We start from the raw sequence: 24,879 nt of genomic DNA, 5'->3' as shown, positions 1-24,879 counted from the left end.
GCAATTTGCCTCTAGCTGGGAGAAGCTACTCATACGCGCAACACGAAGGCCGAGAAACAAATGAACCGAGAACCGCCAAGTCAGCGGAAACCGCCACAGCTGAGGAAGAGACAGAGACAGAACGCAGGATAGAAAAAGATAACGCTAGACAGGCGTGATGAAGAATCGCCAGCCTTGAATATGGCTGACGCGAACGAGTTAAGTAAGACAAAGAGAGACCATATGATAGAAGAAGAGGACGCGAATAAGACGAACAATGTTATTCGTCAGCAATAAACACGCCCGAGTCAAGCGAGCTGAAGGAAGGTCAGTAGGGGAATACATCGCCCAAGACTGACGCGTAATTAAAAAAGAGTAAAGACGGACGGAGACCGAAGCAGCGCAGAAATAGCAGAGATTGACACGCCCCATTGTTTACAGGTAGAGAGGGACCCCAGACTAGCAGTAGGCTAGGAAACAACGTTTTGATAGACAGGATTAAGTATTACGATATTGAAATTTGAGAATGTGTATTTATTTTATGCATCGGCCTAAGTTGCAGTCCTGTCCGCAGAGAAGGCCAGTCGCCTTGTTATCCAAATCCCTAAGACCCAGGAAACGAACCTACCTTTTGTACAACCCGGTAGAGTTACCAACGTTTGAGCCTAATAATTGAACGAACAGATGAAACTTGCTTGAGCAGCCTATATTTTGGAACGACCCACGGCTACTCACTATGTTCACGACAGATTGTGTCAAACAATTTTCGGCCTATATTTAGAAAACTTTTAATTAAAGATGCATGGCTGTATGCAGTAAATAGACTCACAAAAATAGAATGCAAATGCCTCAACACCCATAACTGCCCCTTGAATAAAACAAGTATCCAAGGAACCGGAGTACTAGAGCAGCCCCAGGGCTGCGACATACTAGCTGGAACACTGACGTTGACAGCTAGCCGCCAATTCCAATCCAGAGCTGAATGGAAGGACCACGAGATAATCGTGCCACCAGTACCGGCACTCCTACACCCAGAAGAGGTCGAGTACGTGGAGAGACACCGCAGAATACTAGACGCAGTATGGACAGCATGGGAGGAATCGGGCGACAACCAGGCCGCCATACCAGCTCCCATGACGATGGACCTGTTGCGGAAGCAGATCGATGCCAGACTCAACGCGTGGAAATGGATATACGGCGGAGTCGTAGCCGGCTCGACAGCTGCAGCCACGGTGATTGGTCTGTGCTTATGGAGGCACAGACGGAAGTTACCTGTCTTCCGAACGCCAGACGCGAGAGGGAGGACCAGGGGAGCCGACGCAGAGAAGGACCACGTAGCCTCTCCAAAGAGCGCTACCGAGACAGCATCCGACGACCAGGGGATCCCGGACGCGAGTCAGCAGACAGGAGATCCAGGGACCCGCGCCGAATTTACAGTGTATACCTAAAACACAGACTTGTGGTGGTCAACACCCATAAACTGAGAGAGACAGAGAAACTAACTGGTGTAATTTAGGTACTATGTGTATAACTTTGTGGAGCAACCACGCCGAAAAAGGAAAAGTGGATAAATGAACAGAAAGAGACACATGATACCCTCTAAGGGAAATATTGTGTAAATTGTGTAAACTTATGTATAATTTTGTAATCTTTTGGGGGAAAGGTAACCAAACGAAACATGGTGGTGGAGGTAACACTACGTATAGGGAACAAGTGTAATATTTTACCCTCGTAGGAAAAAAAAATTTCACGTGTTGTGCGGGGGGGTGTGATGCCCCAAATTTGAGATTAGAAAGAGGATGGTATTACCCAAAAGCGAGAGACTTGCGAAAAGTTTCGCAGTTATTGCCGTAAATTGTAAACACCGGGACTGGCAAGTAGGTTAAGAATGTGAAGACTCAGCAAGTCTCTGTGTATTCACAAGGCAAGACACTTGCCTCACTCAGGCACTAGGGTACTCGTGATAGACTGCTTACACAGCAAGGAGACGCAAGGGGGTCCTCCCCCAACCACCCATGAGAGCCAATGAGGAGGTTATTATGAGGATGGAGGACACTGAGGGGGGAGTCACCCACCCTCTTTCGTCAAGGCTGAATCAGCGAAATAAAACCATAAATTAGGGAATTTCGGGGGACTTGGGATCATGTTCTAACAGAATATTCAGTTGTCAGCCGAAGGCGCTCTTCAACATGGGACTGACGAGCGCTGGACGTCAGCCGGCATCTTGTACTACAGGTGGGTTTGTTTACGCATATTAGCCATGCTGAGTGATAATATGTTGTTTCATAGTATTGGTGATAACTGTGTTTCAATGTGCGATCTCCAGTGTACCCAGTGAGCCCGTAGGGTAGGAAACTAGGATCGTGTAGAAGCCTAGGATCTTAGTCAGTCAATGCGTGACTTATATGTCGGTGTCAAGGTTACATATAGTGTGTTGTAGTAAGATAGTATATGGGAATTGAGATATAAACATAACTAAGGGTAGTTTATGTAGAAGAGACCGTACGATAGATAGGTAATCATATATCCTGTGTAATCAGAAATGTACAGGGAAATTATGTGTTCTCGAGGGGGACTTGCATGTCCTCGTTAGCAAGTCCGATAGAGAGAGAGAGAGAGAGAGGCTCAAGGCCTCCACCCCTGAAAGGGGAGAACTTGAAGAAACAGAATATGTAGTCAAGACGGAAGGACAGTCTTTGTAACCTGTAAATAATGTAAATCGTGTAAATACCCAAATGTAAATAGACAGCTAGAATAGATAGGATAGGATGTACCGAGAGTGTAATTCATATTTATAATCCACCTCCCACATCCGATCCCGAGTAATCCTGACGAGCGAGGGCAGAACTGACACAGGCAGCAGTGGCAGCCGAAGACGAAGATAAGAATAGACAGGGATAGGCTCCTGCCACACAGGCAGAGTACGGTAGCCTCGACAGCAACGCCCTTTTAAGACCTAATGATAAAGTGTATTAATAAGTATTTAGACGCTACCTGTAACCCAAGGGAGGAGTGGTCAAGAAGGGGTATGACTACATGCCAGGGAGTAGTCCCCACAATTGAAAGAACAGAAAATAGATGGTGGCAGCTTGTATGACAGAAGGAAACTCCGATATAGGAGAATCCTAGCTAAGGGTAAGCTAGGATGGTTGCGTTAACGCTTACAGCGTAACCAGTGGAGGCAAGGAGGGGTACCTGCACACCCCCGACGGCACGACGTTACCAGTAGTACCAGTCTACGACCTAACCAGTGGAGGCGAGGAGGGATAACTCCACGCCCCCCTACTTGCAGTGTTACGGTGGTAGCAGAGGAGGCTGACTCCACGCCCCCCTGCGCCGCTAGGGCATAACAGTGGCGGCAGTGGGAGGGCTACCTCCACGCCCCCCTGCACCACGGCATTACATTGATAGTTGTGAGTCTCAAGGGTCTTGGCTCTAAGACGCATTGATTAGCGGTAAACCGCCAGCCGTAAAGGAACTCTGACCCTGACTGTGACAAGTCAGTTGCTGTTTGTTTATGTACGGGAGTCTGTGAAGAAAGAACTTCAGCTGGAGGCAGAGGAATAGCCATTGTTGGAGCCGTTACAAAGAAACATCTAGTAACAGACTGAGAACACTAGACTGTATGCTCTAGTGAATTGTAAATTGTAAATGGAAAAGAACGGTCGATGGTCTAGTGCCATGATATTGGTAATATTAATGAAACTTTTGAATCCAGGCGCTCTTCATTACAAAGCCAATGAGCCGACCACAATATTTAATAAGAATAACGATGCCCACACAACGCCTATGTCTGTTTAAATATGGGAAGGATTCCTGTTTGATATGAGTACATGGAATATTCCCACGCTTTTTAATCATACTGAAAGACTCAAAGGAAATTCTCGAAATAATTCTTGCATATGACAGGAGCAGAGATGAGTCTGTGAAAAGTTTAATTTGTGATGCGTATATTTTTGTATTTACTTTGTTCAGCTTTTTATGGAAATATCAGAAAAGACGAAAATAACATATGAAATTTCAGGTGGAAATTATATCCCCTCTTTTATTTATTTCATCTTCATGGAAAGACTAATTAAGTCCACAGATCTCAGTCCTTCTCGAGAAATCGACAACTGTTCTACCCAACATTTTATTGGACCTGAAGGTCCATTACCGTGTGAATTTAGTCATACACTCCATCCCATTTCTCCAAGATCCACTTCAATACTTTTCTCCCATCTATGTCTGGGTCTTCCTAGTGATTATTTTCTTCATTTTTTTCTATCAGATAAGAATAACGCAAAATTTAACTCATTATTCAATAATCTCTTATTTCTATGAATAATTCATCCTATTATTTACGTGTAGGAGCTGAAAAATTTTCAACAGTGTTCCGAAATTTTAACACAAAATTCTGAACGATCATAATTCATAATATATTCTTCACTAATCACAGTTCATCACTGCCTGCTGTACTTATACGTATATAGGCTGTACGGATGGGCACATTGTTCCGTCACTTTCACCATGAAGAAGGAAAGCGAAAGTTCTTTCGAATAGTGGGTCATTTTTGCCATTTTAACATGTAGAAGCACGCAGAAAACTCTACAGTGATTATAAAAGTCATACATATAAATATACCGATATTTCGGTGGCTCATACTGAACGTATCTTCAAGGTCGAAGTATAAAAAAAAGGGACGCCTAATACAAAATTTATTTCAAGCCGCCTTCAGATTGTCTGTTATAAATATTAAGTGCCTGCTGTGCAGAGCTGCATTTGCAGTTTAACAGCGTTCATTGTGTTCACATTAAATATATCTACAATGGTGAGTGTTGCTTGCATTTTACAACAGAAGGAAGGAGGAAAATGTTTTTACAAAACCTCACTATCATACTGTGACATATAGAACCATTGCTAGGGAACGACTCAGTAAATAAGCCCGCAACAAATACGCAACCAACAATAGAGTAGACCCATTTCTACGCCACGCCCAAAATACGCGCACGCAACAGTAGAACCAGTATTGCAAGAGGTGTTTTTATGTGGTTCGCACATATCCATTGCTGAGCAACGGATGTTTTCTCTGCTGTGGTCCCACCCGACCCTATTCGTATAACGAGAAACCACCAGTAATTGACAGTCTAGTCGTAGTTCGGCTCAGATCTGTTGTCTTGAAAGTTAGACTTCATGTGCCCTATAGTTACAGTGAGATTCTTATAAATCCGTGACCACGATACGACTAGTGAAGACTGAGAAGTCTTAGCGTGTCCCAGTGATTTGTGAAGTGGGTAGATTAGCCATTACGCTATAATTGATTGCGATTTGGAGAGATTGTGAAAGAAGGTGTTAATAAATCCAATCATTCGATTAAAAACCCGTTGTTATTAGTCACGTAGCCATAAACACGTAACAGTACCATCCTGCCTCAACCTCTACACACATGCGCACACATTTCGCCATACGTGAACCCCCACTCTTCCGCTACAAGTTACGCAGTTCTCTTATAAAGTCTCGTCCGACCCTGAACCCAAGACCTCGTGAAAGGATACCGCTGAGTGAAGTTAGCATCTGCAGTGAGCCAAGCAACTGAAGTGTATTTATCCTTAGCGAACCCAGTTCACTGGCGCCCGTCTAAACTAGACACGCATATACACCCATGTCGGAAACTTACCGAGAAACGCGGAATAGTACGCTACATACAGCTGACCGGTTGTATGCGCTGAGGCTGGCAGGTTCCAAGCGCAAGCTGTTCTATCTCTAAATAATCTTGTTATGCTGCAACACAAAAAATAAAAATAGTCGCGAGAAATGTTAAAAGACAGATTCAATTTAAACGCCCCACTAGTTTCTGTGCCTTCTGTCCAAGAAGAAATTGATCACGGTTTCCACAAAAGCCTCTCATTACACATTGCCTTGGATCAGTTCAACGTAATCTACATCTTCACAGAATTCGTATCCAGTTTACTATATTATTAACCTCCCACGTAAGCCTTGTGCTCTGAAGTTTTCTTTTCTGTTCAGGTCTTTCTGGCCATAGTTTTGAATTATTTATATTTTTTTTTCCACGTGTGCTATATGTCCTGTCCATCTCATTCTGTTCAGTTTACAAATACACTCACAATTGTGTAAATTCTTCAATTGTATATTGTAAATGTTCTCTGACAGAACTTAAGTAATTCTCTCCCAATGTGAGAAAAAATTCTACATATCAGCAAAACCACAATTATTAGTACTTTAATATTTGGTGTGTGGATAGCCGGGAGATGAATAAGTGTCAATGTACAGAAGCAAACAGATTCTAAGTTTGTTCTGCTCATAATTTCAATGTGATTAATTCCAAATTGTTAATTTTATTCTCAACTATTCCAGCTTCCCTAAACATTCGAATAATTTATTTTTGGCCTTATGTTAGGATCTCGTTCTGTGGTGGCGAGACATTAATACATTAATTGATTTTTCCGCGTGTATTACCACATCAGCATTCCGAATGAGTTATCTCATAGCTTCTGCAGTCTTGTTCATGTCAATAATGTTATAAAAGGTAAAGCTGTTACCTGTAACAGGCCGTGGAGGCTCATAAGGTTTTGAGACGTCGAGGCTCCCACATTTTTCTAGTCAATCGGCTCACAGATGGCGGTAAGGTTATCAGCCTTACGCACTGGCCGCCCTTTACCCCCAGGAAGATTCCTGGTACTCATTTCTGTTAGAGGCTGAGTCGGCCCCAGAGCCATAGTGCGATTGGAAGAAGAATTGAATAAACTCATTGGGAATCGAACTCGCAACCTTCCGCTTTGTAGCATAGTGCCTCAATCAACTACGCTACAGCGTTTGCCGTTATTAATGTTACATTGTGGCGTATAGATCCATTGCAAAGCGGTGACTCTGTAAACAGCGGCCGTTGCTAGGTAACGCCCGCAACCAATTCAGTTCCGTACGGGAGACTGAAGAAAATAATCAGTGAGAGTTAGTAGTGAGAGCGCTCAGGTGAAAGCCCGGCTGTGAAGAGAAATCTTTATGTGTGATGTTTGGAGTGTCTACTTCACTGAGACTGTTATAGGTCCTGTGTTAAAATCCGTTGCCAGGAAACGACTAATGGAGACTGTAACAGACTGAGGACACTAGCCTGTGTGTGTGTCAGTGATCTGTAAATTGTAGTCACGAGTGTGAAAGTGGTCAATAATTCGAGTCACCAGTACAAACCCCCTTATAGTCTTACCAACACGTGACAATATAATAATTAAATTTACTTACTGATTAACAGAATTGACATGGAACAGTAGATGTTGTGTTCATTGAATGAATTATTCAATCAGATTACAAATTTGCAAACACTCTGTACTTATCTATGACATGCACAAAGTAATTGAACCTTTGTGTGGATGGTAAACAGATGGCAGCATGCTGACAGTTCGTTGCCATGGTTATGTTATTAAATATGCATATTATTCAACACTGAACACAAATTAGTGCGTTTGCGACCCTGAAACCGTTCTGTTTAATTCTGTAGCAGAGCCCAACCATTTTACAGGGGCCGCAGAATTTTCACTGCCCATGAAACTTATCCTAGTCCACTTTGCAACCACAGGTCTGTATGCAAGGTGATGATGGATCCGTAGTAGAGGCATGAAGTTTGAATATTCTTAATGTGTTTATACTAAGACACAAAGTGAATTTGTCCCTGTACTTAAAATAATTAAACACCACGCCGTGAAGGTGTATGGAGGAGTGAAGGTATAGCCACTCTCTACTTGAGCCCGGCACTACATGGAGATGAGTAGTCAGCTTCACGCTCCAGTCGCATTATCACCTCCTAAACATCCCTCGGTATCCATTAAATATGGTGCTACATGGATCTCAGAGTAGATCTGAACTGTGTGGAGAGGAGAAAAATCTCTTGCCCTTGCACGAAATTGAACCCCAGCCGTCCACTCAGTGAATCATCGCTATACCGACTGAGCTACCGGAGCTAACCCGGCTCCTTGTGTTGACACAAAGATATGAACAACCAAATGAAGTGGATAGTTGAGATGTGAGGTTCTCATTCTCGTATCAAGATCACGCATTCTTGGATATAATTCCACGTAATTTGTTATGTAGTAATCGACGTTTCGAAAGAACCGTCTGCTTCTGTCTTTAGCGTACAGTGAAAGGGTGCTAAGAAAAGATTCTGCGAGGCACAAGCAAGAAACCAGACCGCAGTAAAACGCTTTATGACAGCCCTCTTGCTTCGTTCACATTTCGCAGTCCGCCTTTTCATGGCTTCAAAACATAATGATATTTCACTTTAATGCATTAGCATATCCTGAATGGCCAATGTTCCCATCGCACCTCTGTCACGCGCTCCGTCCCATTTGTGACCCTTATCCCTTCCTTCAGTATCTCTTTCAAGTCTAAGATATCAGGATGAAGTCTTTTATAGCGAAGTAATTTTTAATAGAGCATTTTTAGAAGGATGAAATGAAAATGACTGTATTATTCTGTTCCCTCTTCCTTCTGATTCTTTCCTTCCTCCATTTTCCTTTTATTCTCCTCATTTTCTATTTTAATGTACTGGACGGCTGAGGTTTGGTTCTCGACAGAGCTTAGAGACTTTTCTCAACTCCATAGAGTCCAGACCGACTCTGCCGCATACACAGCCTCCTATCCAATGGGCAACGTGGAGTTCTCTTCCATAGGGTAAAGCGGCCGGGACGTGAAACTAACCACTCACCTCCATCTAGTACGAGGTCAAGAATTGTGGAGCTATATCTCCACTCCCCAATAAGTCCTTATGGCATTGTGTTTGGATAAATAAGCGCCACTTTCTACATAACCCTGAGCCGAATATTTTTGGGTTCAGAGTCTGAAAGTGTCAGCGGATTTGCGGCAAGATGGGAATAAGTGCATTTTGATCACAGCGATACAATTCTGACATCTGCTGCAGAGTCCGTAGTGTTGATGTAGAGTTGTTTACTAGACCACAGTAAAGGTGATGGTACAAGAAACAATTGTGTGCCTCATAAACCTACTTAGAACTTAATTTGTCTTACAGACATGGAGTTTCTTATTTAAATCTCAGTGATTGTTCCGTGTGGCATCTGCTTCAAAAGTCAACAACACAGCAACAATACTGAATATATTTCCTTTCTTTCTTTGATGTCCCCACATGCCACAGAGTTTCATGATTTTATGTTATGTAGCTCGGTCGGTATAAAAACGGGCTGCACGGTCGGACGGTAGAGAAATCGGCATTCGATTCCCGGTAGGGGAAAAAGATTTTTCTCTCCTTCATGACGTCCAGGCCGGCTCTGGGGCCCACACATCCTCCTGTACAGGGGCTGTTTCCCTGGAGGTAAAACGGTACACCACTCACCTCCAGCTAGTGTTGAGATTAGGAATGGTAAAGCTGTATGTCTTCATGGTGTGGGTCTTAATTAATTTAAGCCCAGAGACAAATTTTACCTTCACTTTATAAGAATATTTTTGTCTTTAATGAAACGAAAATTGCAGACCCCAATGCATTAACCGCAGTTTATTGCGGGTCAGATATTGTATTACGATATTTATAGGGGCACGCAGTAGCGTATTTGATTGAGGCACTATGGTCGCGGGTTCGATTCACGATGAGGTCATTGGATTTTTCAATTGACCTAATTCCTCCAGCCGCACTGTGGCCATGTGGTCGACTCAGCCTCTAACAGAAATGAGTACCATGAATCTTCCTGAGGGTACAGAGTGGCTGGTGCGTAAGGCTGACAACTTCACCGCCATCTGTGAGCCGATTGTCTAGAAAATATGGGAACCTGAACATCTCACAGTCCTATGGGCCTCTACGGTCTGTAACAGCGATAGCTTTACCCTACACACACACACACACACACATATATATATCAGTCCGTGCAGCCAAAATAACCACATTTACAGGAAAGAAAGTCGGGAACGTCTAAATCAGGGAAACGCGGTCATTTTCACCTCGCAACCCATCGGTCGTTTCGTCAAAGATCAGTCTTTTCCCGTGGCTTTAGTCCGCAAGCGAACTGTACCGACCGAACGGACGCCACTTGTCGGCGAAGGTCAAAGATCCGTATTTCCACCATAAAAAGAAGTAAAGCTATCCATGTAACAGGCCCTGAAGACCCACAGGGTTGTGAGACGTCGAAGCTCCAATATTTTCTAGACAATCGGCTCACAGATGTAGGTGAGGTTGTGAGCCTTAGCTCCGGCCGCCGTTTACCCCCAAGGAAGATTTCTGGTACTCATTTCTGTTAGAAACTGAGTCGATCCCAGGGACATAGTGCGGTTGGAAGGGTTAGGTCAATTGAAAAAAGACCTCACAGGGAATCGAACCCGCAGACCTTCCGACTTGTAGCATAGTGCCTCAACCACCTACGCTACCGTGTGCCCCCGTATTCCCACCATAACGAAAACAAAATTATTCTTCTTCCAAGAAATGTAATGTTACAATTGTGCGCATTTTAGTATTGTATTAAACAATGAGGGAAGTTCTTATTTTCGAGACCTCGCGTCTCACAAAGCAGACCGTCAGGTCACCAGCGGGTTTTGTCTCACAGGTTGATTAACACAAATATAATGACAAAGAACAAATAAAAAGCAAAATATTAGTGACATATTTCTTGAGGAGTCATGTTTTCCGGGATATAACGCCGCATAGTCCCATGAAAGTCAGCCGACGTTTCGTAGGTACAGGTAGAATAGTAAGTCGAGAAAGAAACCAGCGTGTAAGCAACAGCAAGTAGAATAAATCGCTTATGGAAATCAGATATTATATAGAAAACTGGAGGGAAATATTTTTCTATTTTATAAGAGTCCGCAGAGGACTTTCTGTGCTTGCTGCCTGTTTCATGCTGGGGTTTTGACACGGAACAAAATAAAGCAGAAAGCCATCGAAATACTGTCAAGGAAGTACGAACACTGAAAACATTAGACCAAGCAACAAAAACATGCAACCGTTGCTAATGTAACTGCGTTCCCATACTATCTAAATAGAAGAACGCAGTTACTTTAAATTGCTTGAAACAAAAATGGCAGACCGAGCACAATGGTCTAGCGATAACGCTCCAGACTTCTATTCTTAAAGTACTCGGTTCGAATCTCCGTCGGGACAACAGCTATGTTAGCTTATGGTGTTCATCGTCTCCCTCAATCTCTTCAGGCAGATACCTGGAGAATATTTAGATTAGACCACGACAACTTCCCTCAAATACTATCTTCTAATTCATCATTTACCAATCATCATACCCTCAACGCCATGTAGAGAAGACAGTAAAAGCATCATAAAATAATTCACAGAAACAAAGTCAGAACGGAAATTTATACATAGTTTTAGGATAGCGACTGGCTACAGGCTGGATGACCGAGAGTTAGGAGTTCGAGTCCCTGTTATGTCAATATTTCTCTTCTCCACGTCATCCAGACCGGCTCCAGGCCCAGCCCAACTTCCTATTCAATGAGTACCGGGAGCTCTTTCCCCGAGGGTAAAGCGACAGAGGCGTGAAACTGACCGCTCACTTCTAACTAGCACCGAGGTCAAGAAAATGCGGATCTGTACAACCACTCCCCCATACGCCTTCATGGCCTAGTGCTTCTTTAGTTAGGGACAGGGACAACTTTACCTCCATCTTTGGGGATAGGTTCTCTGTGTTTCTTTATTCCTCTTTTATCTCTATGTTTATCTATAGAGGATCTTATAGGGCCCAAGTCAATATAGAAATAGGTTTTCGCTAAAAGACTGTGGGTAGATTGTAAAATATTTCAGGTTTTCAGGTTCAAATTAGGGCAATGACCGTTTTATGGGACGTGACACCGTGTATTCTGGTATGTATCTGGCGAACTGCATGAAGTCACACCCGAGAATACTACACAGGCAGCACCTATACTACAGGCATAAAATCTACTGTAGACAAAGTTAGCCAGAATAAAGACTTTTTAAGCTCATAGCTTGCACATTGCCTATCGTCCCAGTGTTTTCAAACCACGCCGTTTCGAAAACCGGTTTTGTTTCCTTCGTCAGATGACAGGTTAAAGTAATTATTCTTACATTAGTCCAGGGTTTGAGATTAGCTCTACCAAGGGGTAGAGGGAACTAGGGTTCCATATTTAACCTTGACTCCTGATGAAAGGAAAAGAACCGGTTTCCGAAACGTTCTGTTTTGGGAAAACAAGAATGATGGAAAATATTCACAGTCAGTCAGAAAAGTTATTTATCACTGTCAGAAGGTTTTAGACTAAGTGCAGTTAGTTCATACATACATTTCTTTACGTAAGTTACAATATCGAAAAATGTTTCAAATTATTGTTCTACATCTTGTTCACACATCGTACGCAGCATTTTTTTTAAATGAGCCATCTTCAAGAGTGTTAATAAATTTCGATCTTAACATCATAGAGTAAAAGCCGATGTGGATCAAAGTTAAATTCTACGGACAAATTCCAGCCACCCAGCCAACTAACTTCATGGAGCTGAGCCCTGCTTGAGAAGCCACCAGTTGTGCAGCTACTCAAGAACTTCCCAGCATTTTATGGAACCCGAAGTTTCATTACTGTGTTCACAAGAGCCCTCCACTGGTCCCTATCATTAGCCAGATAATTCCAAACCTTACCACGCCATCTTATCTCTCTAAGATTTTATTAAGTATTTTTTTGTTATCCACCCACCTATGACTTGGTCATAGGTCTCCTTGCTTCTGGCTTTCCGACCAACATTCTGTATGCATTCCTTTTCTCCCCCATATGTCCCTTCCATCTCACCCTCCTTGACGAGTTCATTCTAATTTCATTTGGAGAAGAGTACAAGTAGTGAAGCTCCTCATTATGCAGTTTCCTCCAACCTCCCGTCACTCAATCTATCTTCGATCCAAATATTCTCCTCAGCGCCCTGTTCTCAAACACCCTCAGTCTATGTTCCTCTCTTGATGTCAGCGACCACGTTTCACACCCATACAGAACCATATAGAAATTTCATAGTTTTGTGTATTCTAATTTCTATGTTTTTAGACAGCAGACGAGAAGACAAAAGGTTCTGGACTGAATGGTAGCGAGCATTACCCGAGATTAATCGCCTCTTAATTTCCTCCTGAATCATATTTTGATTTTATTGTAGTCTTTCCCAAATATCTGAACTGTTCCACATTTTCAAAGGTTTTATTATCTATCTTTATGTCATTATTTTGCCCAGCATTCTGGTGATGAGACAGCAACTTCTCTGCTTTCAACTTCGATACCAAATTTAATGAGAAATCGTTATATATTTTGATGGCAGTGGAGGATGCAATCATAATGACGGACGGACCTAATGTTCACATTTATGTCCCCATTTAATGCTACATATTAAATAAAAGCTCAGAACCTGAAACAACCGATAAGCGAAGCTGGCGTAAAACAGTATTTTCGACCTCGAATCTCTAACGTTAAGTTTGCATGCAGCGAAACCCACTGCTATTTACTAGGGAGGTTGAAGAAAGGCGTTTCCATAGCAATGGCCTTTAATGTATCTGTTTTGTCAGATAAAACAACACATTGAGCTAACTTTTCCGTGTAATGTCACTTGGAACGTGTCCAGCAATTTGAGCTGCTCAGTCCATAAAGAAGATAAAAAAGTTTCCCGGAGTCTGAAGAAGCCATATTCCGATTAACTGGCTGTGTTCACTCTGAAAGTCTCGTCCTGTCCGAACCACACAGTGTCACCGTAAAGTGGCTGACACTACAGTTCCGTGTTACCCACAATTCTAGTTAGAATATCAGTCAGGGCACCGGCTACCGCCTCTGAAATTTACTGTGATTTTCCTCAGTCATTCCAGGCGAATGCCGACAGAGCTGTCCCTGTACAAAGTACTAAATTGTGAATGCTTGTGGCAGAGCTGAAGTGAAACTTGAAGGATTCTTAGAGGCCGCGCCACAGCGGTCTGGGTTCGATCCCAAGTTAGGTCATGTTGTATGTGTGGTGGACAAAGTGGTAACGTAGCAGGTTTCCTCCGAATACTGAGGTTTCCCCTGCCAATTCTCATCCCATCGACCGCTCATCACTCATCATCATCATCCGGGGCTGGTAAAATTGGCCAAATAATGGTCAGCGTACCAATTGGACTCAGTCTCACCCCAGAAAAAAATTGTGTTTTTAGTCCGCAAGCGAAATATATCGACCGAGCGACTGCCGCTTTTCTGCGAAGTTAGTGCCAACTTTAGCACAACGAATCCCCACGGCCGTTAATTTCGGTTTTCTAGACCGGAGCCGCTATTTCCTCGAAATAGTTCCTCAATTATCCTCACGAGGCTGAGTGGATCCCATAAATTTAATTAAAAATGAAAGTTATCATTGAGAGGCGATAAATCAAAACATATACGTTTAAATTGTTGCAATTAAATTGATGATAATAATATAACAATAAACATTAAATCTAATATTACAAATTTACCACAGCAACATTTTCAGATTTCTAAATTGCTTCTTATGGATGGAGAGTCTGGCGCTGTCCGTATTCATGTTATGAACCTGTTTTTGTGAGGGGCACAGGAGCAACAAAGAGTTCCGGCTTTAATATATGCATAGCCCGGTAACGTTGGAGTGATCTACACTACAAAGCTCCGTGGAGAATATACATCATTCGGAAGCTGTGCTATGAAAGTGTGTGTGTCACACAGCTCTCCTATGCCACACTCCCGTTTCATATCTGGTTCTATTAGATACGCCTATGAAAATAATCGTGTTTCTTTACTTTATGGTTATTGGGTCCTATGGCGAATCATGTCTCTCTCTGGTGACAAAATTACATCCGTAATGTTTATATTAACTTAAAACAACGTTTCACAAAGTGGGGGAAAAAATTATTATAGCTCCAGCAGGGAGTTTATATTGTGTGCGTTTTATACGTATATCCTGCCTTGTGTTTAGTTCTGATGTCTGGAGATAGGGACAAGCTCTATCGATTGGACCCAATCGACTTTTTGCCTGAGGCAGGAGTCTGAGTTCAGTCTCCCGAAATTTATTATAAAGAAATTAAAAGAGGACGATGGATAATGTCCAAAAATATCAGTAATTATATTAATATACTATCGTTACCAACTTCTACAGGGGGAACGTGATAGAGTAGTTGGTTGAAGCATTATGCTACAAGACGGAAGGTCGCGGGTTCAAGACCCGATGAGGTGGATTTTTCAATTTTCCTAATCCTTCTAGCTACACTATGGCCCTGGGTTCAACTCAGCCTCTGACAGAAATGAATATCAGGAATCTTCCTAGGAGTAAAGGGCTACCGGCGAGTAAGGCTGAAAGACTTACTGCCATCTGTGAGCCGATTGTCTAGAAAATATAGGAGCCTCGACGTCTCACAACACTATTAGCTTGTACGGCCTGTTACAGGGATAGCTTTACCTTTGTACCTACCAAAGAGAATAGTGTTTTAAATAATGTTACAGATCTTAATAGATTATATTTTGCGTCATTGCTTAAACACCGAATTTAAATTTGAGCTTCTTTCGATATATGCATTAAGCCTATACTGACTTTATGTAAACCAAAATTTAATACACCCGACAATGTTTACTCTAAACTCCCATGCCAAATTTTATAGAAATCAGCTAAATTGCTTTCGAAATGAAATACATGCTGAAAGACGGACACATTGCATAAACAACATGACATCTGCATTATGCGTTACTTTATGGACTGCTTTCAAAACACGCATAGAGTTTAAATTGTTCGGATGTGTATGATCCCTTGAACCGTCTGGTTGCGAATATTTGCGCTTTCCTGTACACATTTTACGTAATTAATCCAGTTTTATTATGCATCTGGCGGAAGCCGAGACTTGATGCAAATATTGACATTTCAGCAATTTATTGATCGCTTCTCTAAACATTTTTGCATTTATCTTCGCTCTATTTGAATTAAAATGGCTGTAATAAATTGTTCAGTTTACACAGCTACGCAGGTTATAACGTACTGTTCAGGAAGCTAAGACGTCAAGTCTCTTTTTATTTTCGTTACCTACATTTCTCTTGGCTGTGTCAGAGGCTCAATCTTGGCCATGGATTACAAAATAATACTCCCATTATTCGAGATTATTCAGTTGCATAGTACAAATATAACAAGAATTTCTTAGAAGAACTTACGACCCCTTAAGCTTAAGCGGTAACGTAGTTGGTTGAGGCACTAGAGTACAAGCCGGAAGGTCGCGGCTTCGAGTCCCGTTGAGGTGGACTTTTTCAATTTACCTAACCCTTCCAGCCGCACTATGGCACTGGGGTCGACTCAGCCTCTTACAGAAATGAGTACCAGGAACCTTCCTTGGGGGTAAAGGGTGACCGGCGCGTAAGGCTGACAAACTTACCGCCATCTGTGAACCGATTATCTAGAGAAACTGTGGGAACCTCGACGTCTCACAACTCTATGGGCTCCACGGCCTATTGCAGGGATAGGTTTCCCTTTTACGGCGCCTTCCTTCTATGCAGGGGCCGAGGTTATGACAGCGGTGGATATGAACAGTTACATCTTCTGGGACATAACGTCGTGTAGCCCGTTGAAATTCAACCTGCGTTATAGAAAACTATGTTTGACTCTCAGCATTATGTCCCAGAAGATATACGTGGTAACTCTTCACCGCTGTGAAAACCTCAAACCCTACAGACAGACAGAAAAATCTCACCACAAAGCTTTTTTTTTATATTGTAACCGAGATAATCGTGAAATTAAAATAATATAAATTTGCTTTTTCTCCCAATACGAATATCACTGACTGCCCAAGTTATAGACAGTAAACACAAAGACACTGAGAACTTGAACAAAAAAACATGCAGAGATGTTATTGTACCGTACTGCAGAAAATTGTGAATTACGGACTTTGACGGACTTCACGCTAGCTGAGTTGTTTTTATCTGTTTCTACAGAAGTAATTTGAATGCTCAACTTTATGACAGTTTAAGTTTCTAGGTAGCTCTGTCTTGGTTCATTTGAATGCCTATCACCTTCGCTTTGCTTTTGGAAGGAACTGAAAAGAATAACTTTCTTTTGTTCTATTTCTCTTTGGGATATGGACTTTGACTTCGATCTTTTGCTACACTATTTTCGCATGTATGTGTTCTGAATTCTAATTGCTAGATTTAGGAAATATTCGCCGTTCAAGCTTCACCATGAGAGCAGCTATGAGTAGTCTAACAGAATTAATGTTGAAGAAAGCAGTCTTTTGGGATTTGGCACCGTGTATAAGTGGTGTTAACCGGTGTTTCGGAGGAACGTATCGCCTCCATCTTCAGGGTAGAAGAAAATGTAAGAATTCTGCAAGCGAAGAGACCGTGAGAACCGGTAATTTTACACGGTGCCAAATCCCAAAAGACTGCTTTCTTCATAGTCACCGCCGTGAAAACCTCAAATCTTACATAGAATTAATGTTGCAATACTGGGTTGTGAAACACACAATATTGAACAGCTTACAATATATGTTACATTAATTGGAATAATCACTTGTTTTATACATTAATATGCAATTGGTGTAAAATCGGATATTATTTCCGTTTTAGTTACTATAGCATTCTGACGATGGTGTATAACACACAGAGATATTGGCTTTTCGGACNTTTTTCTTATTAGCTCTCATGGACTTAGCCTGGTCTCAGGTGTTTATAATCTTCATGTTTTGTGACATTGGTTTGTCCAGTGATTGAGGCTAGCTCTTTCTAAGGGACCCAACTGAATAGGTGTTTTCCTTCACCTGAGGACGGAAACAGATCCAGTTTCCGAAACGTCGTGTTTTTTATTTGTTATCTTAAAAACCAGGACGATGGATAAAGTTCGAAAACCCAATATCTCTGTGTATTTCCTATTTGCTTTAGTAGATTTCATCCTTACAGAGAGGAGATTAGGTATTATCAAATAATAATAATTATTAGTGTATAATTCCATTTAAATTCAATGACAAATAATTTTTTTTTCCCTATCTTCATCTTCCATTTCTTTTCTTCGTTTCTATTATCCCTGCCGTGTCGTTATCTCATTGTTCATTTCTTCGCTAAAATAATGAATTGAATTGTACTATCTTCATCCTTCAGAAAGTCATGTAACACACAAATAGGGTAAAGGTAAAAAAGGTAAAGTAAAGCCGTCCCTGTAACAGACCGTGGAGGGTCATAGGATTGTGGGACGTCGAGGCTCTCACATTTTCTAGACATTCGGTTCACTATGGCGGTGAGGTTGTCAGCCTTACGCTCCGGCCGCCCTTTACGCCCCAAGAAGATTTCTGGTACTCATTTCTGTTAGAGGCTGAGTTTACTCCAGGGCCATAGTGCGGATGGAAGGATTAGGTAAATTGAAAAATCTAATGACATCATCGGGAACTGAACCCGCGACCTTCCGGCTTTTAGCATAGTGCCCCCAACACGTAGTTAGGGTAAACATAAACCGTAACCCGCTGTACGAGTAATATAATAAGATGGCATATGTGTGCATATGAAGCTACTCGTAATTAGTCTTATTCTTTTGTTTCTTCCCCTTCCTCCAAAAAAAGATTGACATTTCGAAGCTCTTCTTAAGGTTCGGAAGATTCTGAAACAGCCTTGACTTGGGACGCGTATGTCTTTTGGGATACTGTCTTTGTGCCTGGAGTTTACGTTTATACACGTACATCCTGCTCTGTGATTTATTATTAACCTANCCGGTTCTCACGGTCTCTTCGCTTGCAGATTTCTTATATTTTTTCTTCTACCCTGAAGATGGAGGCGATACGTTCCTCCGAAACGTCGGTTAACACCACATATACACGGTGCCAAATCCCAGAAAACTGCTTTCTTCATAGTCACCGCCGTGAAAGCCTCAAATCTTACATTGATTAAGGTTTTGCTTTCGAATGTTCAATCCCAAAATTCGCTCTCTCCGGCTTCAGTTGCTTCTTAAAGGTAAACTGCGTGTCCGTTCCGATTTGAGTCGTGTTCTCAAGGAAGTAATGATACAGGCTGAGGACTTGATGTGTCGTGTCATTTCGGCGGCTTCCACCGCTGTCATCTTCAGGATACATTCTTTCTTTATTTATTTCCTTTGTCTCGTCTCTTGTTACTCTATCCTATTCTTTATCATTCTCAACTTTATGGCACATTCAAAATAAAATGATAAAACATATGCATATTAACTTTTCCATGCCCGTTCTTATGTCTGAGGTGACATCTCTAGAACAGCTAAACAGATTTTAATTCAGTTTTGTGCTGAGAACTATACGAAATTCTCAACCTATACCAAATTTGGCTAGACTCGGAAAAAAATATCGAGCAGTTTGTATCAAAATATGCATGAGTTTTTGCGAGCATAACTCGCTACGTATTTATCGCAGCGAGAAATATTTTGAACAAAGCTGCAGAGAAGAACGAAATGCGTTCTGCGCTCTAACATATTTTTCCTGCTGTTTTCGAGATAATTAAAATTAATTTATATGATGCATAGAGGGAGTAACAGAGAAATCGAACTAAAAATTTGTTACGCTAGGCGTACATTCCTTAATTTCTTCTTTCCCTTTAATTTTTTCCTTCCATTCAGTGTTCCCTCTAAGCTGTGCGCGTGCGCGGCTGCGCAGCCGCTGTCGCACTCCACCGCACGAGTCCCAGTTTCTTCCTGCTTTTAGGAGGCTTATTAATCTAATATTTTTATGGACTTTTCTAAAAAAAAATTGCTGCCCCCCCCCTCCCCCGAGTTGCCAAAGCCAACCCAACTGCTGCCCAGAGGAAACCATGATTTGCGCACCTGCATCCACGGCTTAGAGGGAAGGTTTCTTGGAATATAAGATTAAATTCTGGTAATCAGTTTTAGGCTTTCTCGAAACACTAGCTGGAACGTACGTGATATTGACTGTCGCTGTATATGCCAAATATGAAACGCATGACCTTGAACATTCATGGATCTTAATATCGGCCGTGGTTCTGACTGAGCGCACAAATGTACGCAAATCCCAGGAAACACATTGCATAGGTGCATTTAGGTTGAAAAAGCCTTCACACATTGACATGAAACGATGAAATTAGTGTTATATTGCCAGAATTAATGACGATTGGTGTATGGTTGTTCATGCTGAGACACGCTGTAATATCTGCTGTTTCTTTTATTCTTTTTCCGGGCGGTCCTCACTCTACAACCACGTGACACTTGGCTGGCCGGCACTTCTTCGCACGTGACGCTGGAACTTCATGGACGCAACGCATCCATCGTCCACTCAAATGGAAACTCTTCTCCACGTCTCTGTCTACAATCCTTCTACTTAAAAATCAACCGTATATTAAATTAAACATACATAATTATGTATGTGTTCATTTGTTAGTCCCATCCTTTTGATCGCCCAATATGACGAACATAGAGAGTACATGGACGGCTCCCTTGTACCCGCCTGTCTCACAGAGGTCAACACGTTCTGGTCCACTTTCTTCTTCATCATGACTATATCTATGTTCTTCCTTCTGCCTCTGCTGGTACTGGTCGTACTATACGCCGTTATGGCCCGCCACCTGATGGCCGACCCAGTCACCTCGGCCGTCAAGGACTTGGAAAGCACTAACACTCGTGCCAGAAAACAAGTAGTTCTCATGCTTGGCACTGTCGTACTCTCCTTCTTCATCTGCCTCATCCCCTTCAGAGTTTTCACTCTCTGGTTCATATTCGTCTCAGCAGAACAGGTGCATAGTCTGGGTGTGGAAGGCTACTACAATATCCTGTACTTCTGTCGGACCATGCTGTACCTCAACTCGGCCATAAACCCGATCCTGTACAACCTCATGTCCTCCAAATTCCGCGATGGATTCATGCGATTCTGTGGACTCCGGCGCAGAGACGCTGTTCTTCTGAGGAGAGGCACGACTTTGACGTCCGTGTATTCGAGCACCAGGAGGTGTAATAGTTCCGGGATGGCCCAGAGGAGTAGCCGTAACTCCTCGTGGAGGAGAGCATCCAGGTATTCCGTAGATTCTACTCCATCCAGTTCTCCCAAGTTTGAGAGGCGTCAACGGTCCTCGTCATTCAGGAGGAGTGCCATGATCAGGACGTCGGTACTGAAGAGAAATGGATCCTGCATACAAGACGATGTGATGAACTGTATTGAGATGAGACCGGGTCCCGAAAGCTTCGTGTAAAGATGTCCAGAAGGATGTGAGGATGTTCTGAGTGGTGTTTGCTAGTCTGGAAGGCTGTTTAAGCAGAAGGAATGGAACCTCTGTTACTCGTTATTTTTACTTCTCTGATGCTTATTATTGTTCTTAAAAGTGTTTCTCTACATAAAGTAGGGTTGTCCAACTTGTGGCCCGCCGGATTATTTTGTGGGCCTCCTCCAATATTATCCATTCATTCTCCAAAATACTTTTTAGTGACTGCTTCGTCTCTGAAATTTCGGCAAATCTTTAGAGGACCTTATCAAAAACGTACTAAATTAGCATATTCCGTGGTAATTTTTCAATTTGTTTCACACGATACATATTAAATAACTTTTAAATTATGGAATTAATATGACTTAATTGTAGTATGCAAGATCGGTACAGTCTATCAAGCCTTTAGGGGCTGACTTTTAAACACCGAATATTTATATCTTCAGGTATATAATGCGGTGTAGTCCGTTGAATGTCAACGGATGTTTCGGAGGAATGTCGGCTCCATCTTCAGAGTCGAAGAGTAAGCCAAGCAATAAATGGCTGTTTGATGGTTCCTAGCTTGGCTTATTATTCGATCCTGAAGACGGAGGTGACATGTTCCTCCGAAACGTCAGTTGACTTTCAGCGGACTATATGACTTATTCAAGAGAGAAAACCCTTCATAACAATCGCTGTCAGAATCTCAAATCCAAAATACACCTTTTATAATCATGTCTGTGAATATAATACGGCCTCTAAATTATTTGAAGTTAGACAGCCCTGATAGGAATCATTCCATTACACTCTTCAGTGCTTGTTGCTTGAACATGCTTCATGGACATTTCAACACAATGTATTAAGAACAGTGGTCCGATTTATGACCCAAATATTTGTTCTTAGACTGTGCCACTTCACTGCATGGTTAAATGACGTAAAAATAAATTGCTCCAAAAAGAAGATCCTAGAACTTTCGTAATGTTTCAACGAAACAATTATTTTCCACAAATATTACCCCAGTCAGAATTTTGCTGCAAGATTATTGATGAATCCGATTCTAATGGATGGCAATGATTTACATTGTTCTAGTCATCAGGCCTAATTTCCAATTTCTAGCATTCATAACGAATCTAGGTTTGTGTATTACTGAGATAATATTAAATTTCTCATTCATATAAATCGATCTATAGATAAACTGTTCAGTTCATTGCGATGTTGCTGTGACAGTTTTTATAAATGTTGAGATTAATATACATCGAGAAATATTTTAAAAGAAATTCCCTTTATATAATGATTGTTGTTTGAAAGTTTGTGTGTCTATTATAGTATTGTATGTCGTGACATGAACATTTTATATAAATATTCGTTGACTGAGAGAAAGTACGAATGCATGTACGAGTAAGTGTAAGGATTGGAAATTCAGTAGGTTTGTCGCATCTAACATCACTTATTTCTTGATAATGTCGTTATGAATATTGAGGGAATATAGAATGTCCGGATGAAAGGTATCCAAAATAAAGTCATATCTCAACGAATTTATTATACACATTAATGGGTTACACCATTAGAAAGGGAAACTATCAAAGGCTTTTCTGCATATATAACTTTCTCAATAAATTTAAATGTGGGCTCCCTTGGTGTCACGATAAATATCCAGACGATCCAGCACCTTTGGTGTTACCATAGCTACAGCGTCCCTTATGCGGGCTTTCAGGTGTTGCAGATCGTTGATCTTAACCTGGTAGACAATGTTCTTCACATAACCTCACAAGAAAAAATTCAGTGAGGTTAAATCTGGCGACCTAGGAGGCCAAGCAGTTGGTTCACCTCTGCCGATCCTAGCCATCTCTCTGTCCAGGTGATTCCTAACACGGTGGCAGAAATGTGGCGGCGTTTCCGCGTAAGCCGGGTATGAAAAGAAAACTTTCAGCGTTTTCCTTTCCGATTACATAAACCGGATATGTATATAACAATTAGTTTCCGAGATATACAATTTTTATTTTAGATACTTTTCATCCGGACACTCTGTATATGCCAGTTAATGCTATGCTGATAGTCTTCAGCTTGTAAAATCGTGTTAGAATTGCAGTAAGTTCAGTCTAATTAATATTCCTTACTAGACCTTTCAATAAATAGTTCTGCTAAGATCTTCGGTTGGTTGGAGCTACCAAGATTCGTGTAAGAAATATTTCTGCCAGTACTAAAAGTCCCTCTTGCGACTTTAGAAGAATCACTTCTCTCTTAGTTGTTGCAAATCTCTTTCTCTCTTAGTCTCCTAAAGACGTTTCTGTACTTTCGGTTCTCGAAATATATAATTTGAGAAAGTGGTTCTGTTTCCATCTTCAAGCCTGAGGGAACCAAATCCAAAAGTTACGTTTGATGGAGATAATCTCGGCCATTAAATTCTCTTCTGAAATGTTGCATTTTAAGAAAAACCAAGATAATAGATAAGGTTAAAAATTAAAAATAATTGTAACACACTTTTAATAGACATTCAGAAATTAACCATATCTTTGTTGACTGGAAAATATTTTCATTAAAGTCTTCTAAAGTACAATAATTTTCTTTTTGGACATTATACATCGTCCTGTTTTTCATTTAAAACACAAGGTAGCGTAGTTGGTTGAGGCACTATGCTACAAGCCAGAAGGGCGCGCTTTCGATTCCCGATGAGGTGATTGGATTTTTTAATTCACCTAATCATTTCAACCGCATTATGGCCCTGGGGTCAACTCAGATTCTAACAGAAATGAGTACCAGGAGTCTTTCTGGGGGTTAAAGGGCGGCCGGATCATAAGCCTGACAACCTCACCGCCATCTGTGAGCAGACTGTCTAGAAAACGTGGGAGCCTCGACGTCTCACAATACTATGGGCCTCCATAGCCTGTTATAGGACAGCTGTTACTACTATATGCCGTCAAATCCCAGAAGAGAGTAATCGAAATGCACGTATTGTGATGTAGCTCTATTTCCTATTTAGGATTTAAGGTTTTCAGCGCGGTGGTTATGAAGAGTTCTATCCTCTGGGATATAACGCCGTACAGTCCGTTGAAAATCATATGAATCTCAATGGATTACACGGCGTTATGTCCCAGAAGACAGAACTCTGCTAATTTCCTATTTTTCCATTCTGAAATGTTTTTCTATCATTTGATCCAATGATACTGAACCTCGAACATTTTAAAACTGCCTTGCTCTTCCAATTTCAGTCTGCATTGATCATATCATTAAAAATAAGTGAACTGAAATGGAACTATGGTGATCTAAACGATAATTAACACAATAAGCTGCAGCATAATCTGTCCAGTTATATTCTTTGTTTATCCATGCCCTTATGATAATCTTCAAGTTGTAGCACACTTTCTCCTGTTATATTCTTGTTTAACCATGCCCTTATGAAAATATTCACGCTGTAGCATGCTTTGTCCTGTTATATTCATTGATTAACCATGCCCTTGAGATAACCTTCAAGTTGTAGCATACTTTGTCCTGTTAAATTCATTCTTTAACCATGCCCTTAAGATTATATTCAAGAACTAGCATAATATGTTCTGTTATAATCATTCACTAACCATGTCCTTATGATAATCTTCAAGTTGTAGAATACTCTGTCGTGCTATATTCGTTGTTTAACCATGACCATATGATAATATTCAAGAAGTAGCATAATATGTTCTGTTACAATCATTCATTAACCATGCCCTTATGCTAATCTTCAAGAAGTAGCATAATCTATCCTGCTATAATGATTCATTAACCATGCCCTTATAAAAATCTTCAAGCTGTAGCATACTCTGCTCTGTTATATTCATTGTTTGGCCATGCCCTTATGAA

At 41.5% G+C, this 24,879-nt stretch overlaps 1 protein-coding gene across 1 annotated transcript in view; it reads left to right on the top strand.

The window, feature by feature from the left end:
* Nucleotides 1-24,879, top strand: part of LOC111869284 (neuromedin-U receptor 1) — a 260,815-nt gene that overhangs the window by 218,166 nt on the left and 17,770 nt on the right. Inside the window, exon 4 of the mRNA XM_023860680.2 lies at nucleotides 20,253-20,879. Coding sequence (XP_023716448.1) covers nucleotides 20,253-20,879 — 627 coding nt within the window. The remainder of the gene's footprint in view (nucleotides 1-20,252; nucleotides 20,880-24,879) is intronic.

Source organism: Cryptotermes secundus, unplaced genomic scaffold (assembly GCF_002891405.2).
Source record: "Cryptotermes secundus unplaced genomic scaffold, Csec_1.0 scaffold124, whole genome shotgun sequence".
Lineage (NCBI taxonomy): Eukaryota > Metazoa > Arthropoda > Insecta > Blattodea > Kalotermitidae > Cryptotermes > Cryptotermes secundus.
The sequence above is the reverse complement of the archived record's forward strand: the minus strand, read 5'-3'. Positions and strand labels throughout refer to the sequence as shown.